General features: G+C 53.2%; 2 protein-coding genes across 5 annotated transcripts in view; both read right to left on the bottom strand.

The window, feature by feature from the left end:
- Positions 1-5,399, bottom strand: part of CWF19L1 (CWF19 like cell cycle control factor 1) — a 57,664-nt gene extending 52,265 nt beyond the window's left edge. For 2 of the 4 annotated variants that reach the window (XM_008176710.4, XM_024113160.3), the window contains exons 1-3: positions 5,250-5,399; positions 4,099-4,183; positions 193-271 (exon numbers count right to left, since the gene is read on the bottom strand). In XM_008176710.4, coding sequence (XP_008174932.2) covers positions 193-271; positions 4,099-4,183; positions 5,250-5,272 — 187 coding nt within the window. In that variant the 5' untranslated portion in view covers positions 5,273-5,399. Of the gene's footprint in view, positions 1-192; positions 272-4,098; positions 4,184-4,729; positions 4,824-5,039; positions 5,059-5,249 lie in introns of those variants that run through there. The other 2 variants (XM_065573294.1, XM_065573295.1) reach the window with 2 other exon arrangements.
- Positions 5,400-13,062: 7,663 nt separating this feature from the next.
- On the bottom strand, positions 13,063-17,888 carry LOC135976601 (fibrinogen-like protein 1-like protein). The gene is made up of 4 exons (XM_065573296.1): positions 17,712-17,888; positions 16,131-16,274; positions 15,300-15,362; positions 13,063-14,154 (listed from the first exon to the last, which is right to left on the bottom strand). The coding sequence occupies exons 1-4, from the start codon at positions 17,713-17,715 to the stop codon at positions 13,526-13,528; spliced, it is 840 nt and encodes a 279-aa protein (XP_065429368.1). The 5' UTR covers positions 17,716-17,888; the 3' UTR covers positions 13,063-13,525.
- Positions 17,889-18,969: the final 1,081 nt, after the last annotated feature.

Raw genomic sequence — 18,969 nt, 5'->3', positions numbered from 1 at the left:
TCGGACACCCACCGCAGCCCTTGCCCTCTCTGGCCATCCCTCTATTCAGTTCGGGATCGTACACTGAACAGCTTAATAAAGCAACACAGGAATGAGATGTGTGGTGAAGATATTGTTCATCAAACCCAAAGCCACACGTGCAGCCCCATCCCACTGGGTTATAGTCATCTAATAGACAGGCCCTTTCCTTACCTTTCTTGGCACATGTCCGGTATTCCTCCCACTCTGCCTCTGGAGTAGAGCCAAAGAAGTTCCCAACACACAAAAGCAGCTAAAATCATTTAAAAAAAATAACACAAGAGAACCATTGTAAGAACGGGGAAAGGTTTACGATGTTAAAATACCTAAGCTGTCCTTTTCGTTACTTTCTTACTGTCACAGCATTAACAGTGATTTGGGGTCAGTGGCTTATTGCCTGAGATTTAGTTTCATTTGATGCATGTAAAACAAGAAATTCCTTAGCAGTTATTAAGCACATAAGGGGAAAAAAAAAACAGGAAAAAAACAGCTGAAATTACAAGATCAAATAAATCTTCATTGTGAGAAACTCCCTTATTCCTTCTCTATGTACAGAGTCTTTTCCAGGAGAAAACACTTCCTAGCAATCTCTCCAATAGCATCCTACCATTCTTGCAAGCATCCTTTTAAGTCATGATGTGCAGAGACCAGTATCACAAGTTGCACAGAGTGGGAGAAAGGTTACAGAAGTTTACCATGACCTGTTACATGAAATTAAGTGAAAGTTAGAATCAAAGAGAGTGGTACAAACTGAGTGTGTTTAAGCAAAGTGAACTGTGATAAGGATTCTCAAAAGACTCCTGGAGAGTGCATAGAGTGTTATAACAACAAATTAAGACAGGTTTCAGAGTAGCAGCCGTGTTAGTCTGTATCCGCAAAAAGAACAGGAGTACTTGTGGCACCAATCTGTTAGTCTCTAAGCCACAAGTACTCCTGTTCTTCTTTTAACAAATTAAGAGTTGCTAGGACAACATGAAGTGCTGATAACTGCAATCCACCAGAAGTGTATTTGTTTGGTTCATTTTGATGGGGGCAAGGCATTCCTTTTCTGGAGGGGGAATATCGATTACTGACTTGAGCTTGCAGCCTGGACAGCTTGCAGGGGAGGGACAGAGGGAGCTTCACCATCACCGCTACCACCACCTGCTGGGACCTCAGGATCTACCATTATTTTTTCACCAGTTTTCCTGGTGTATTTTAATGATGGTTGTTACAACAGGAGAAAGGGCCAGAACCTATTCTACCTGAACCCCAGACCACATTTAACTGTTTACTGTTACAACACTAATCAAGGGGTTTAAAACACCCTAGACTCCGTTATAACAGCATCAGTCTGAGCTCTCAGGTTCTGTTAAAATCTCATCCTGTGTTTCCCCAAGACATTCACACAAAGAAGAGTGAAAAGAATAGCAAGAGATAGGAAAATGCAGCTTTTGTCTCTTGACTGCAGTTCAGTTGCTGAACAACTGAAGGCAAAGCATACAACTTAAGTACCTGACTTCAATCCTCTGGCTTCAACTTTCCACTCTCCAAAGCAAAACTAGCAAGAGCTGTGGGAGGCAAAAATGCAGCCAAGGATCAGGCTGCATTGGCAGAGGCAACTTAAACTTTCTCAGATTTCCATCACAACTTCAACAACCACCATTAAACTCTCGCTGGAGAACTCCCACAGTAGCATGAACTTTCTAGACACCACAAGCAGCTTCAACAATGAACACCTCCAGACTATATACAAGAAACCCAGGGATCACCATATCTACCTTCACAGATCCCATAGCCACCACAAACACACAAAGACATCTGTTATCTACAACCAGGCACTCAGATACGACAGAATACTCTCCGAAGAGAAAGTCCAGAATAAACACCATTACACACTTAAAACCACCTTCACCAAACAAGGACACTCCATCAGAGAAGTAGATCACATCATGGAACAAGTCATCCAAATATCCCAAGAGAACTTGCTTCAGTACAGAAGTAAACCTTCACCAACCAAACACCCCTAGTTGTCACCTATCACCCCACACTGCTACCTATACAGAGTATCATCAAACAAGTACAACCCATATTCGATGGAGACCCCATTGTGAAAGAAGTCTTTCCCGACTTCTGGCCTTCAAATAACCCCCCAGTCTCTCCAAACTCATCATCAGAAGCAAGCTCCTCACAGACCAGGACACATCAACTCAAAGCAGCACCAGACCCTGCCAGAACAGAAGATGCAAAACATGCAGACTTATCTCCACTGCTACAATGATCAATACCCACCTCCAACACACCTTTCAAGATCCATGGGTCCTACACATGCCTATCACAACATGTGGCAGACCTTGTCCAGTGCATTAAGTGCTCCAGTAACAACTATGTAGATGAAACCAGATCATCGCTATGCTCTTGAATGAACTCACAGGAAAATGAGGAGGAAAAAAAAATCACCATATCACCTGTGGGTGAACACTTTTCACAAAGCGATCACTCCATATCTGACCTATCAGTCCTCAATCTCATAGGAAACCTCCACAACACTTTCAAAAGACAAACCTGGAAGCTTCAATTCATAACTTTGCTAGACACTAAAAATCATGGACTGAAGAGACACTAGATTTATGGTTTATTACAACAATCTATAATGCGCTAACAACTTCCCCCTCAGCTGCTTCTCCATCCCTTCCTTTCCTCCCTATGACTGGAGGGGAGTTAACTGGCCACTTCACTTTGTTTAACATAAGTAGTTAACATATATTTGAAGGGATCATTCAATCTGTCACACCTTGTATTTAGATGTGACACACTGAATAAGGGCAGGTCTACGCTACAAACCTCTGGTGAAGATACTCTAAGTCCATGGCAGAGAGCTCTCCCATCAGCTTAATAACTCCACCTCTGCAAGAGCTGACACCTACGTTGGTGGAAGCTCTCTCACCAACACAGCGCTGTCTACACGGGGTTTAAGGTCGGTATAACTAAGTTGCTCAGGGATGTGGATTTTTTACACCCCTGAGCAACGTACTTATACCTAAGTAAGTATGTAGTGCAGACCTGGCCTAAGTTTCCCAGACCCGAAGAAGGGGTCTGTGTAAGCTTGAAAGCTTGATTCTCTCACCAACAGAAGTTGGTCCAATAAAAGATATTACCACACCCACCTTCTCTCTCTCTCTAACATCCTGGGACCAACATGGCTACAACAACGCTGCAGGTAACAACACTTGTCACTTAGCTCATTTTTTTAAATAACAAATGTAACTTATAAAATGTTTTCCAGTAAAGACCTGCTTGCTTTCACCCTCTTCAATTCAGAGATTTTTTTTTAAGAACTCAGAAATGTCTGTGTTTTAAGAAAAATAGTTTCCCCCAGTACCTTTGTATCAATTTTCAGTCAGAAATAAAAATCAATTTTGGCAAAATAATCCAAGTTCTACATTTTGATTAATGTAGAATGAGCATGGGGCTAAAAGCCAAAATTCCTGGGTTCTATTTCTGGCTCTGCCACTCATTGAGGCCTGGTCTACACTTAAAATTTAGGATGACATAGCTATGTCGCTCAGGGGTGTGAAAAATCCACCTCCACCCCTGGAGTGCCATAGCTATGCCAACTGAATCCCCGGTGTAGCTGTTGCTTGGGGACGTAGTTTTCTTACAACAATGGAAATAGACAGGGGTTATCTCAGCATAGCAACACTGCCACAGCTATGCTGGGATAGTCTCTGTAGTGTAGACATACCCTCAGTGAGAGACCTTGAGCAGGTCACTGCATCTCTTTGCTTCAGTTTCCCACCTGTAAATATGAGGATAAGACGACTTATCTGTGGTACCAACTTTAAAGAGATGTTGTGAGTATTACTATTTGTTCAACATTTTTAAGATGCAAAGCACTGTGTAAATACTAAGCTTCTAATTCACATTATGTGCAAATATTCTTTCCACGTAACATTTAGAGGAGTCAACACAACGAGCATTTGGCTTTATTTAACATTATCGTAGGTCAGAAGTTTTTTCACTTGCCAATGGGAGGCAATATACAGTGAAATACTTCTAATCTAACAAACCACAGTGCAGAAGCAGAAATATAAATCTTACATCAAACTCTCCACTTTTCTTCTGAACAGCTTGCACTCTATTGAACAACATATCAAATTTTCCTTCAACATCCCCACAGGCCAGTCTAGGGAGAGAAATAAGGACATGACAACACGCATAATGAATTTGTGCATCTTTAATATTTGAATTGGTAACATTAAAAACTGTGACCCTATCTTTCTTACAGCCAAGGATTCATACACACACTTCACCCATGAGGTTGTGGAAAATCCTGCCTAAAATATAACTACTGTCTAAATGCTTAGATACATTTTCCCAGAACAGGTATCTTAGGAGTTACCAGGAGACAGATGGCCTGCAACCTCTGAGAAGTGGGGAAAAAACAAGTGCTTCTTAATGCACATCTCTCCATAACTGATAGTATTTTTCTACAACCTTTGTTATATTGTACTATATGATACATAAAACCATGTCATTAAAACTTGTATTGAAATGCACACCCAAGGGGCTGAGTTAGGATTGCATGGGCAGCTAAAGCAAGCATTTCTTGACTTTCAGTTGTTTAAACCGTGGAATATTTATGCTCTCTTTACATTTTTTTTCTGAAGTGTCCTACATTTCTAGTTGTATAAAGAAACAGAAAGAAGTGTTGGATAGTTCTGCTGCACACCATTTCCATTCCAAGCTATGCAGCCCTTCAACACCTTACGGCTTGGTACCTAACAGCCTAGAAACGGTCACATGACACTCGCAACGCGCACTGGATTGTCTACGAGACATTTAAAGAACGACACACTGAAGTTACCAACATCAGGGTTTAGCTCGGAAGCACTCAGCCAACTGTCACCCGCCAACTGTCACCCCCCCTCCCCGTGACTATCCGACCCTGGGTCCATTGGACACAACTGTCTGGGCAGCTCCCTCGAGCCCGCCTGGCCCCGCCCTCAGCTACTCCAGTTACGAGAAAACGGGCCACACACAGCGAAGCCTGGGGCCGCACAACCGGAGCCCGAGCCACGGCCCAGCTCGCCCGCGCTCCGCCCAGACAGGCTCCGGCTCCGGCCCCAGCGGGGCAGCTCGGCCGAGGGCCCGGCGCCGGGCTGGGAGCAGGGGGCGCCACAGGCCCGAGCCCCCCCGAGTCCAGCCCCGCCCGCCCGCCCGCTCCCCCCGCAGCCCGGCCCCCGCCTCACACTCTCAGAGGTTTCCCGGCCATTTCAACGCCGGAGCAGGGGACAAAAACCCCCAACCCCTCCCCCCGCCGGAAACGAGAGCCGTGTTCCCTGGGTACGTCACCCAAACCCTCCCCGGCCGGAAACAAGAGCCGTGTTCCCTGGGTACCTCACCCAACCCCTTCACCCGACTCGCCGTGTGCCCCACTCAAACCTTTCCCACCAGAAGCAAGAGCCGTGCTTGCCTGGTGCCTCACTCAAACCCTTACCCCGAACGTACCAGCCCAGGAGTCACGTAGGGGCCCAGGCGACGCGATGCACATTGATGTTAGCAAGGCCTGGGCACAGCCCACGGGCCGTTCTCTTAAGCAGCCAGGGACGTGGGGCCTAGATGAAATAACTGTAGGTGGGGCCCACTGGTTTTACAGACCGAACACCAAGAATCGCTGTCAGTGGCTCGCAGTCACACGGGGGGATGTAGCTAGAGGAGTCCCACATGGGCTGGGCAGCAGAGCTGCAGAAAGGATCTGGGGTTATACTGGTTCGCAAACTGAATATGAGCCAACGATGTCAGGCAGTTGCGAAAAGGCTTCTGGGGCGTATTAACAGAATGTATCAAGCCGTTATTCTACCAACACTGTTGTATGGGTCCGAAATTGGATAACCTATAGACACCACTTGAAAGTCCTTAAGAGGCACCATCAATGCTGCCTTCGTAAGATTTTGAAGATCAAATGGGAAGACAGGCACACCAATATTAGTGCTCTGGAAGAGGCAAAGACCACCAGTATCGAGGCAATGATCAGCAATTCCGCTGGACTGGTCACGTCCGGATGCCAGACCATTGCCTCCCAAAACAGGTCCTTTTCTCTCAGCTGAAAGAAGGGTACCATAACGTGGGTGGACAACGGAAGCATTCTAAGGACTTGCTGAAGGACAACCTAAAAAAGTGTAATATTGACACTTGGGAGACACTTGCCCAGGATCGCTTAAAATGGAGTGAAGTCCTACATGATGGTCCCCTGCGTTCTGAACTTACTCACCGACAAGCTGAAGAGGACAAGAGGCGCAGGAGGGAGGAGAGACTGGCTTCCAGTCATGGTCAACAGCCTTTTGCTGAGCCTGAAAACATCTGCGCTCATTGTAATAGAACTTGTGGTTTAAGGATTAGCCTCGTCAGCCACCTGAGGACCCATAACGCCCATGGAAGATGATCATACTCGGTAACGAGTGATCGCCCATCATCAACAGGAGTATCAGATCTGAGACATGGGAGTTAATTGTCCTGCTCTCCTCGGCACTGTGGAGGCCTCAGCTGGAGCCCTGTGTCCTGTTCTGGACACCACACTTTAGGAAAGATGTGGACAAATTGGAGCGAGTCCAGAGGAGAGCAACAAAATTGATCAAAGGTTAACAACACCCGACCTATGAGGAAAGTTAAAAAAACTGGACGTGTTTAGTCCCAAGAAAAGTAGACTGGGGGGAACCTGACAACAGTCTGCACCCGCATTAAGGGCTGTTCTAAGGAGGACGGGGATCAGGTGTTCTCCATGGCCACTGAAGGTAGGACAAGGAATAATGGGCTGAAGCTGCAGCAGAGGAGATTTAGGTTCGATATTGGGGAAACTTTGTAACTCTAAGGACAGGGAAGTGTCAGAACAGGTCACCAAGGGAGGCGGTGGAGTCCCCATCACTGGAGGTGTTTAAGGACAGGTTGGACGCTCTCCGTTTAGTTGGGCCTGCCTCAGAGCTGGGGACTGGACTAGATGACGTCTCCAGGTCCCTCCCAGCCCGACATTTCTATAATTCTATTTCAGGAGCCATGGAATTGATATAGCGAACCCACCATTTCCTGCCCACCAACCACTGTTCTTCTGATGCTCCTTTATAAAGTCACAGCAGTTCTCGTGGGAGAGGTTGTTATCCAACAACACTGTCTGAGGCTGGAGACAGAACAGGAGCTTTGTTGCCTGTAGCAGGGTGAACGTTCAGGCTCCAGGCCAGCACTGCCCTGTTCAGGGTTTTAACTGAGGATGGGACGCAGCAGTGGAGGGGCAGACAGAGGGCTCTGAGTGGCAGTTGGTGGTTAGCGAGAGAGAAACCCAGGCTGCAAACTCTGTTAGTGCCTGAGACTGGAGTTCCCAGAGTGGGGTATGGAACCAGCGGAAGTCCTGGGCTGAGGCAAGGCCTGCTGGATGCATCAGGCACCAAGAGGCTCCTTCTCCTTGGGCCAGGGCCCATTCGCACGTACGCAGGGCAGCTCCCTGGACCGAGCTCCCAGCCCTGAGCTCAGGCTCCCCTGGGCCCTGCTGTGTCCCTGCAGGGACAGCACATGTCTCTCCAACAGCCCCTTCTCGAAGGGTGGGAGAAGGGCTGGCAGCAGGCAGGAGAGGCAGGATTTCCTGCCAGCTCTCCAGCCAGTCAGGGCTCTGAGGGACGGGGCGGAAGGCCAGCTTCTCCTGTGTGCCCATCCCCAGCCAATCAGGGCTATGGAGGCAGGGCCAGTCCTCAAAGCACTGCTCCTCATCCATCCAGTGCGGGTGTCATGACTTCGACTAACCCAGACTCCCCTTAGCTGCTCTACCTGGTTCCTGGCTGCTCCCCTCCAGTCTGGCCCAAATGCAGCCACCAACCTCACGCCCGCTCCTTTGGCTCTGCCCACACCACCCAGAGGCTGATTAAGGTTTATTGGGGAGCTGGGTACAAAGAACATTTGGTCTCCCCAGCTCCCCTCACCATGGGGTTCTGCCCCTTGGTCCTCCTCTTCCCCACAAGGCTCCACTCCCAGGCCTGGCTTGAAGCTGGCCTGTGGTAAGAGCTGTCCAGGGAGCCCAAGTCACAGTGGGGAGGCCCGGACTCTCCACATACCCTGGGCGGCATTCCCTGGGGGTGGGGATACAGACTGTGGGCTGCTCTCGGGCTCCCTGGCCCCCCACACTGGGCAGGTGGAGGGTCCAGGGCTCCCCACAACTGGCCCCAGCTCCCTGGGCGCCTCTTACCACAGCCAGGCTCCAGCTTCCAGCCTGGCAGGGGACAGAGCCACAGGGGAAGAGGACAAGCGGGGTCACAGTTCTGGAGCCAGTGGCACCCTCACTTCTGCACAGGTTCCGGCGCTCCTGCAGGGGCCCCCAAATTGGCTAGCGCCCATGGGCACGGGCCCTGTGGGCCTGTGCATTAATCTCCCATTGGTTCTGCCACCCTTTACTCATACGGATAACAGCACTTCAGCACCCCTGCACTCAACACTATCGTGAACTGTACCCAACAGCACCCAAAACGGATCCCTTTGGCAAAACAGCTCCATCGGCTCATTACCTAGGCACAGTAGCGTGTCTGTGCAAATACGGCCTGTTCCTGAACTCTTCCCCCCAGCTCACGGCTAGATGATAGGGGAGAGCTCATTCACCCCCTGCTTACGTTGCCGACAAGGGGCTTTAATAACATCTAAAGACGGTTAAGCCAAGGATTTCCCCTTCCAAAAAGACCCTTTAAGCCAAAATAAGGAAAAGTGACCTGGAGCGGGGCAGTAACCCTGCTCCTAGGAGAAGAGGTTAAAGGCAGTTGAGGTCGGCTGCTTGAAGAGGCAGCCACAGCTTTGGCCCTGCTAGAAGGGCTAAGGGAGGAGCTGGCTCAGTCTCACTCCAGCTGGGAGTGGGAAGGGCCTGGCTGCCGGGGAGCACAGGGGACCTGAAGCAGAGCAGGGCTGGGGATGGGCAAGAGGAGCTGGGGAGCTCCAGCTTGGCAATTCCCCAGGCTGAGGCGTGGTAAGGCCCATGGTGGCACTGGGGCTGCAGAGGTGCCGCCTGGGCATAGGCAGAAGCAGCTGATCCAACCCCCTTGCCAGCGATGAGTGGCCATGACAGATGCAGTCTGCCCCAGAGAAAGGGGGCTAGATGACGACTGGCAGTAGCCACTGAGGCAAGGTGGGCATAGGGGGAGGGGGTTCCCCTGGGAAGGGAGACCCAGAGTGTGGGGGCACTGCTTTGGGACAGCACCCCAAGGTAAGGGGCACTGGGGTCTGTGAGGGACATGGGGGCCTGAAGCAGGAGAGACACCGGCCAGCAGGAGGCGCTCCTAGGGCTGGAATTGAGCTAATTCCTGGATGACCAGCAGGAGGCGCCGCGCCAGTGAGTCAGCGATCTGCTACATGGCCAAATAAACTAGTTCCTTTGAAGCAGTAAAACAAGAGTTCTGTGATTAAACCCCTCAGCCCCTTAGAAAGGCACAGCGGGGCGGGAGCCTGGAGGGACGACGGGAGGGTAGTGCACGGAAGGAGGGGTCGTGTGGGCATCAATGCAGAACGGTCTAGTTAACGGCCCCTAAATGCACTTTCTGCACAGAACTACTGCAGCTTCCCAAGCCCCAAACTGCACAAAGTCTGGGAACGGACAATTCAGGGATTCAGCCAGTTCCCCCCGGTCACATCACCGGGGTCACTCCACAGGCTTAGCCTGGCTGGTCTGCCTTAGCTCTGCCCCCGGGCCAGGCTGCCCTTTGGTCTGTGAACAGCCCTGGAAATGGGGTGGGATGCACGGCTGGACAAGGGACGTTTTTAGGAAGCTCTGCAGTGCAGGTTGCAGAGCAATGGGAGTTGAGGCAAGGAAACTAGTTGGACGTGTTGGGACAAAGTTGAGTGGCCAGTGTCAGACTGCTGGAGTGGAAGGTCCTAGACCAGTGGGGCGGTGCTGGGTTCCTTTCATTGTCCATCTCCAGACTTCCTGACGTTCGGTGTCCAAAGGCCTCATTGTTTTGTCCAGAAAATGTAGTATTGCTTTGGACGGTAGATGGCCCCACTGACACACGTTCAGCATTAACTCTTCTTACGGGTTGTGGGGAGGGATTGCTGAACAGTTTGCATTCCCTTCTCTAGAGAACAAACAAAGCAATTCCCAGCCCGGAGCAGAGCAGATCCATTCTCCTGTGTTTCTCTCTTGTGCTGTGTGTACACGAACAAACGGCCTGTTCCTCTCTCATGCTGCCCCCTCTCCTGTCGTATTTGCCATTTCAACAAAGTTGACTTTTTCCCACAGAAAATTTTGCTTTCTCCGAAACCACATTTCTGATGGAAAAAGTTTTGCCCAGCTGGAGCAATTTCCTTGTGTGATGGTGCCCGCCCCCCTCCCTCCAATGCTTTATGGAATGTGCTTATGAATGTATATATGACATAACTGGAATATGTTTTATGCTACATATGCCATGTAACATATCTCTGTAAAGGTTATGATCTACTGAATCTATTAATCCTCTTGGTGTGAATGTATCATTTTTGTACTTGAAGTTAGGAATATTGGCTGTATACTTGCTTGATTTTAACTAGCCTAGTAGAGCATTTGGTCAGCTTCCTGAGAAAAGTGCAAATTAGGTGCCCAATCAAAAACCACTTCAGCCAACAATGAACTTGAAGATGCCAATCCACATCAGAGCCTTCCCAGGAATGTGGCTTGGCTGGTAAAAACTGACTCATGCATGGACATGTGACTTGCCCATGTGACTCCAGAACTCCATCTTGGAGCTGGACTTTGCATAGGAGAGAGGAGGGGGTCTCCACCCGCAAGAGAAAGTCTATTTAACCCCCTGGGAGACCCCTCCATTTTGTCTTCAGCTGGCTAAAGGGATAGCCTCTCCACCCCCAAGAATACCTGAAAGAGACTGGAACAAAGGACAGTAACTGCAGGGAGTGTGAGTGATTGCTGGACCCAGACTAGAAGGAGACTAGTCTGTAAAAAGGAGCATTCTGGAACTGGGGAGGTTTTTATCTGTACCCAGTTGTATTATTGTATTAGACTCAGACATGCGTGTTTTATTTTATTTTACTTGGTAATTCACTCTGTTCTGTCTGTTACTACTTGGAACCACTTAAATCCTACTTTCTGTATTTAATAAAATCACTTTTTCCTTATTAATTAACCCAGAGTATGTATTGATACCTGCGGGGGGCGGCAAAGAGCTGTGCATATCTCTCTATCAGTGTTATAGAGGGCAAACAATTTCTGAGTTTACCCTGTATAAGCAGGGGTGTGGAGAGGGGTCGAGGCAGGCAGGGACAGGGAGCGGGGTGGTTAGATGGGTCGGGAGTTCTGGGGGAGCTGTCAGGGGGGCAGGGATGTGGAGAGGGGTCAAGGAGGCAGGGAGCAGAGGGGGTTGGATGGGTCAGGAGTTCTGGGGGTCCTGTCAGGGAGCAAGGAGCAGTTGGATAGGGCATGGGAGTCCCGGGGGTCTATCTGGGGGTAGGGGTGTGAATATGGGGTGGGGGTGTGGATAAGGGTCAGGGCAGTCAGGGGACAGGTACGGTCCTAGGGGGGCAGTTAGGGTGGGGGGTTCTCAGGAGGGGACAGTCAGGGGACAAGAAGCAGGGAGGCTAGATGGCGGTGGGATCCTAGGGGGCAGTTAGTGGCAGGGGTCCCAGGATGGCGCAGTCAGGGGACAAGGAGTGGGGGGGTTGGGCGTTCTGAGCGGGGCAGTCAGGGGGTGGGAAGTGGGAGGTAGTGGATGGGGGCCTGGCAGGGCGGGGGCGGGGCTAGAGCGGGGCTCCCCCCCGTCCTCTTTTTTGATTGTGGAAATATGGTAACCCTAGCAGACAGGCCCCAGGGTGTGGGGGGGATGAGCTCCCTATAGAGCAGCAGCAGCCCTGAGGGAGCAGGTAGCATCTCTGTGAGGTCGACCTTCGCTGTGGCCGGGGGTCGCTGCCTTTTGGAGCGCCGGGCAAGGAGGATGGGGAGGGCCTGGCTCCCGGCTCGGCCGGAGATTGGCTGAGGTGAACAGGCTCGAGCTGCGTGCCCCAGCCGCAGCCGCAGCCGCCCCAGCTCCACTCCCTGCAGAAGGGTGACAAGACACCCTATCATGCCACCCTTCCTTCTGCGCTGCTACTGACGGCAGCACTGCCTTCAGAGCTGGGTGCCCGGCCAGCAGCCGCCGCTCTCCGACTGCCCAGGCCTCCCCACACACATGGGTCCCACGGGCATGGACAGCCCCCTGACCACGGAGCCTCCCTGGACCATTGCACCCTGGGCGGTTGCCCACTCCCAAATCCAGCCCTGCGCATTGACTTTCAATGGGCTCTGTGCTCCTAAGTAACTCGTGACCTTTGGAAAATCCCTCCCCCCATTTTTGCTTGTTGCTATGTGACTGTCCTACTGCGGCCAGCAAGCAACAGCCCTTACAGGAGACAGCCCCTGGATCTGTGACCTCGTCACCGAAGCACGTGGCCAGGCAAAGCTGGGGGCAGAGCCCTGATTCTCAGGCTGAGGAGCGGCTCCGCCTGCTGTGGGAGTGGAATACACCCCGTGTCTGCCCCACAGGCTCTCTCTGGGTATTGTATCGACAGCAGGTAGCCCATAGTCTCCTCTCCCAGCATCCCAGTCTCTCCTCCCCCAAACGTGAGAAAGGACTGGTGGCCCAAGGAGTTACTTTTGGTGCAGTTGAGAGCAATGGGCCCATCCCAACAACCCTACACTAGGACCTGATCCAACGCCCACTGAAGTCAATGGAAGATTGCCTGTTATCAACTGGCTTTGGACTAGGCCCTACTTGCACACGTGGACAGTAATTCACGGTACTGATTAAAGGGCCCCTCAGGCCACTGCTGCAGCTACCCAGATATCGTCAGACGTGCAGGCCTGGCTTTCAAATCCTGCTAGGCCATTGCCGAAAATTCCCTCACAGCAACCACAGACCCCTAAGACTGTGGGGCAAGGAACCCAGCCAGGTCTGCCAGCCCAACTCCCCCAAGGCAGGACGGCTGAGAATACTGGGAATGGATCTACGCAGTACGGTGCCCACGAGAGCACAGCAGAGAGTAAGTGGCAGGGAACAGAAAGTTACCAACTGGGGTCACCACATTTAAAATGCCTTTTTACTGTGAAGCTTTAATCCCTGCTAATGAGCAGTAGAGCCAGTGTTTATAAAAACCCTTCTGTGTTTCTGGATTTCCCCACCCCTGTGACCTCTGGAAATGCGCATGAGTCTGAGAGCAAAAGACACTGAAAAGGCGCTACGGATCCGAGGCATTTACTCTCCCCGGAGCTTCTATATCTGGATACTGCAGGTTTTGCAAATGATTCTTCTGATTACGAATATCACTAAGTCAAGTCAACGCAAAGCACAAGTGCCCAGCAGAGATTAGCTCGGAAAGTGCACGGAAGAAAAGAAAAGAGAAAGTTGCCCCATTTTGGATAAACATGATACTTCCCCCTCCGAGTTGGGTGTGAGGTTTGGCCATGACACACGCTGACCCTTTTCCCTCCCTTCGTGGAGCAGGGGTTGGCCTCACTGCAGACAGGAGGGTGGGGAAGGGGTGACTAACAGTAGGACGCTGGTTTGATGAGGATGGCGGAGGCTTGGCAGTTCCCACTACAGAAACTACCCCAAGTGATGCTCCCTTTGACGTTCAGTCGAACAGAATAACAAGCCGAGTACCACCAGCCCCCCTCATAGCTAGACGCACAGTTCCCACCGTAAGTGTCCTGATCCAGGTCTTTAGTGGAGAACTTCATGTTGTCATGCACGGTGGTAGGATTGTTTGAAGCCATGGCGTCCCCTGCAGTCCCAGTGTAAGAGCCCAGCCTCAGCCTGTAGCCTTTGGACTCGTCTTCCAGACCGAAGAGGTTGTAGTCTGCGTATTTCATGGTGCCGGATGAATCGTGGATGACAAACCTGACCTGGTAGACCTTCTGCTTGGCGATCCAATAGATGTACTCCGTCCCCAGCCAGTAGTCATCCTGCACGTTGCCAAAGCCGTACTTGTAGGTGCTCCAGGACTCAGCCCAGGTGATCTGTGTGTCGTGCCGGTTCCGCTGGAGGACCGTCCAGCCCTCGCTGGTGCTGTTCAAGTCACAGTAAACGACAATCTGGTGGAATCCTGTGGGCTGGATGACAAAGACGCCACTGACCCTGTTCCAGGTTATCTCGCTGCAGTCCTTGGGCCAGACTGTGCACAAGAGAGAGATCGCTTTCACTAAACCCCGTGGAACAGAACCCTGCTCAGCTCTTCCCACCCTGGGTCAGTGAGAAAGGGCCCCTCCGGTGTGCCACAGACAGCAGTGTCTGCACTGACACCCCCCGTGCTTTGCCAGCCCATTGTCAAAGAGGCTTCAACAATGGATGCAGACACTGAGCCCAAATCTGCTGGCACAGCCCTGGCATTAGGTCCTGTCACCCACTCCTGGGCAGTTTATTCTCTAACTAGCTACTTTGCACGTTCACACGTAGGTTTCCCAGAAGACAAACAGGCCCCTGTTCATACTCTGCAGGGGTTTTCGGGGAGGTGTTTAACACGGCAGACACGATGCGTGGGACACTGCGAGCTAACAGCACCGTGTGTCCTGTGGGGTGACTGTATCTTACAGCAGCGGGTTCTGCACCCCCTCAGCTCTCAGCAAACTGCTGTGCCAAGGGCTCTGCAACAGAGCGTGTGTGCTGAGGCCACCGACACCAGCTGCCAGGGAAAGGAGGAGGCTGTGGAGTCAAAGGATCTTGCCACTCATCCCAAATTTTGGCTGCAAACTCCCCACACCTGCAGTAATGAGGGACACGGCTCAGTGGGTCACAGCCCTGGGTCCTGGATCCCACACAGTTTATCAGTGGTGCCACTTTTCCTGCAGAAAGATCATGACCCAAAGCTTCTCCTCTGCAGGACACGTTACAGCCTGTGTGTATCAAGCCCTTTCCCCCACACCCTCCCACCCTCTGCCATCAGAGTTCCTGCTCCCAGGGGCCTGGGGATTCCCCTCTGGCCCGGTCAGACAATGCATCCCAATGCCTTGTTGTGCCCTGCAGGGAGAAGCTGTGTGAATAACTCTTGTTGTTCTTCATATCAGAGGGGTAGCCGTGTTAGTCTGAATCTGTAAAAAGCAACAGAGGGTCCTGTGGCACCTTTAAGACTAACAGAAGTATTGGAACATAAGCTTTCGTGGGTGAATCTTGCGTCTGATGAAGTGGGCATTCACCCACGAAAGCTCATGCTCCAATACTTCTGTTAGTCTTAAAGGTGCCACAGGATTCTCTGTTGCTTCTTGTTGTTCTTGCATCTCATTTCTGCAGGGCGTGGATAGGTGAAGCGTGGGATACTCTTACCGTGAGCCTCTGGTAACTGTGGGTCACTGGCTCGGCTGTGCCGCAGGCTCCCTTTCCCCTGATCTGTAGGGACAGGAATTGGGAGATCCGCGTGACATGAGGGGTTGGCAGAGACTGTCTCCCAAGCACCAGAGAGTGTTAGCAGTGCATTCGCCTCCCCTTCTCCGTGTCCCTGAAACCCTCATCCAGGACAAACTGTTCTTCTGCCCACACTTCTGCAAACCCCCCTCACCGCTCTACCTGGCTTCTGTCTGCTCCCCTCCAGTCTGGCCCAAATGCAGCCACCAAACTCACCGCCCGCTCCCGTGGCTCTGCCCACACCACCTTGTGCCTTCCAGTCCCTTCCCTGGCTCTGCAGCTCCTCCTGCAGCAGCTTCCAGCCCCCGCGCCTCCTCTCGAGCTCTGCACAGCCCTGCCCAGCCTAGCTCGAGCTCTGGGTTAATTCTGCACCAGTCGCCCTGCTGCCCGAGCACCCCCATCTCATCCCGTCTGCCCCTGCCTGGCTCGGGCCCACGCTGCACCAGTTCACTCCTCCACGCCCCCTCTGCTGCCCAAGGCAACCAGCACCTCCTGGCTTTGTCCCGTGCTGCTCGCTGCACTGCAATGGGCCAGCCCCTGTGCGCCCCCGAACCTCCCTCCCTCCCCTCCCTCAAACCGCCAAAGAGCTCAGCGTGGTTTGAATAGAGAGCTACGGTTGGATTGTAATTTCTCCCAGTGGCTTCAGGCCTCCATAATCCCCAGGCAGCCAGTGAGTGACGTCCTGGGGCCCCAGGGCTGGCAGGGACCCCTAGGGCCAGGGGGGAGGGCTATAGAAGCAGACACATGACACACCTGCCTTCAGGTGCTTTGGGTGGATGTTCCGGATTGCATGGGTGGGTCCCTTTAAGATGTTCAGGTTGTGTATTTCCAGGGTGAGAACTGGGGCTGACAGGGCCAGCAGGCCGGCGAGGAGCAGGAGACGAGGGCACCGGGCAGCTGCAAAAGGGAAAAGCCGGTGAGAAGCTGGGAACACAAACCTGCCCTTCAGGAGCCGCGACTCCCAGTTCCCTGTGCCCGGGAACGGCACAACCGAGAGCTGGGACTGCTGGAACCTCCCGCCTCGCCCAGCACAGCCTGGCACTGCCGCCCTCGCCCATCAGTCTGGCTGGGCAGCCGGCCACCGGCCAGGCATGCACGGGGCAGAGAGGAGACGCTAGGAACCGGCCCCGTTGGGACAGACTCCCAGGAGGGGGGCGGGTGCTGAGGAGTTTGGGATTCGCCCTGGAGAAATGTTCCCGCCCCACAGAGACACCCCTGTGCCATGGAAATAACCGAGTAGGGGAGGGCGGGAGAGTGGGTGAGAGAAAGGGAAAATGGAAATTGGGGCTGGGGGGGCACTGAGAGCCCTGGGGAGGCCTGAAGGGTGGGTAATGAGAGCCCCACCGACAGGGGGGTGGCGGGGCTATGGCCACAGAGCCGCAGGGAGGGGAACCCTGAGGTGTGGGGGCTGGGTGGGTACTGGGAGTTCCTCCTGAAGGGACGGGGGTTGGCCAAGGTCACTCAGCCCCGGGGTGTGGGAGGGGGACTGGCTGAGGGCACTCAGAGCCCCAGGATGTGGGGGGGGCTGAGGGGAGGGACTGGCCAGAGTCACTCAGAGCCCCAAGAAGTGGGGGGGGGGCTGAGGGGAGGGACTCGCCAGGGGCACTCAGAGCTCGGGGGAGGGGCTGTCCGGGGGGGGGCACTCACAGCCCCAGGAGGTGGGTGGGGGAGGGGCACACAGGATTTCAGGTATTCCCTGGCAGTGAAGAGCTGCTGGCGGCAGGGAGGAGCCAGCCGTGACAATCCCCACTTGGGATCCCTGGCTGGGCTAGTGGCTATGGGGGCCCGTGGCCAAGCTGCAGCGGAAGGTGACCTGAAGGAAATGCCTCGGCCTCGGCCTCCGGCTAGGAAGGGCCTGGGCCAGACAATGACCCACCGCGCAGTGTCCCAGCTCCCTGCCCCACACCTGCGGGGCACGGCCCCTCCTCTGTAGGGAGGTTGGCATGTACCTTAGTGCTGCTTCCTCCATCCCCAAAGGCCTCTCCCAGCCAGTCTCTGGCAACCCCTGCCGTTCAATGCCCACATTACCCTGCTGTGACATACCGGGGGGGGACCCCTCGGGGACGGGGGGGCTGTCACACAGATGGGCAATTTAACCCGGCTGGCCTGGGATGACTGTCTCCCTGGAGCTGGGGTCTCAGCCCAGGTGTCTCTCTGCCCTTCCCCCCAGTTGCCCCCGGGCGAGCGCCCCACATTGAGTTCCAGCCCCACATTCGCACCCACAAGTGCTGGTGGGTTCCAATCCCAGCTGAACACGCCCACCCGGCCCTAGTGCGGAGCAGAAGGGCCCAGCGCTGCCCCACAGACCCTCTGGCTCTCCGAGCCCGCTCTTACCCATCACCGCAGCACGTCTGGCCCAGGCTGAACGCTGCTGCTCTGTGCAGAGAGGCTGGCACTTCTCGCTCCTGCCGTACGAGGGGCAGGTGCTGCTACCGACTGCTCCCCCTAACCCCGCCCTGCTGCGCTCTGGGGATGCTGCCCTGCTGTGGAGCTCTCAGGTGTCTTGAACTGGAATTTGTTTGGAGAGAAACTGCTAAGAAGCCTTATCAGCCCCGAGCAGAGAGTACCTGGGAGCCTGCCTGGGTCGGGCGGGTCTGGTACAGCCTCCCCCCAGATAAGGCTCTTCCCTGGACCTGCCACCCATTGGAATCTGGAACGATTCCCTCCGAGGTAACACCCGGGGCAGCCAGGGCAGGGCAGGGCACGGCCTGCTCCCCTGGAGCGTTAGGGCTTTCAGGAGTCAGAGGTGTCAGCAGAGCAGGTTGTACGTTAAAGCAGCGAAGGCAGTTGGGGGGCAGAGGAATTGGGTGCTTTGCCATTGCACTTGATCAGCTCAATTTGAAAATTCTTTCAAAGGAAATCCAGATGTATACATCTGACTGGGGTACATGTACACACATACACACGCACACTCACATGTGCACACACTCATGTGCACATACACATACACACATACATACACACATGTACACATACACATATGTACACACGTACACATACACGCACACACGCTGTCCCTGGAGCACCCCAGGATGCGACTGACGGGGTGGCTGGCTATTATGGAGGCAGAAGGGGGTTGGGAGAAAATAATCAAGAAGAACTTTTGCTGAAAATGCAAACCTAAGCTGGAAATCTGTGCAGGGCTGGGCTCAGCGAAAATGATCTTTTGAGCTGCTCTTATTAACCGTGGTCCTGTACTTCCTGGTTTGCGTCGGACCCAGGCAGGAGACTGGGCTGCTCTCAGCTGTAGAAGCCATTGGAATGAGCCAGGTCGGAATGAGCCAGGCCCTCAGAGCCTTCTGCCACCAATCGCCCCAGCAGTCACTGATCCACACCAAACCACGTCCTTCCAGCCAGGCAGTTTCATATGCACACGTCAAACCCTTGGTTTGCCACTCAGACACCACGGTGATGGGCACAGTAAGGACCGAGAGACGCTAAACAGGCAGGGAAGGAAACAGTGGCCCTGCCTACAGGTGTGTGTGTGGTGCAAACGGATGAACACCAGTTGCTGGCTGAAGGCACAACCTTAATTCCCGCATCTCCTGTCTGTCAGCTATCGTTCGCTTGGCAGCCTGAGCTCCCATTTCTA

The sequence above is a fragment of the Chrysemys picta genome, chromosome 19 (assembly GCF_011386835.1).
Source record: "Chrysemys picta bellii isolate R12L10 chromosome 19, ASM1138683v2, whole genome shotgun sequence".
In the NCBI taxonomy this organism is placed as follows: domain Eukaryota; kingdom Metazoa; phylum Chordata; order Testudines; family Emydidae; genus Chrysemys; species Chrysemys picta.
This window is presented reverse-complemented; position numbering and strand designations above follow the sequence as displayed.

Excerpts from the sequence above, each read along its gene's own strand:
- LOC135976601 (XM_065573296.1), bottom strand. Across the intron at positions 15,363-16,130 it reads CCCAAAGCACCTGAAGGCAG|ATCAGGGGAAAGGGAGCCTG; the intron begins GTGTGTCATGTG and ends CTGTCCCTACAG. Across the intron at positions 14,155-15,299 it reads ACAGTTACCAGAGGCTCACG|TCTGGCCCAAGGACTGCAGC; the intron begins GTAAGAGTATCC and ends TCTTGTGCACAG.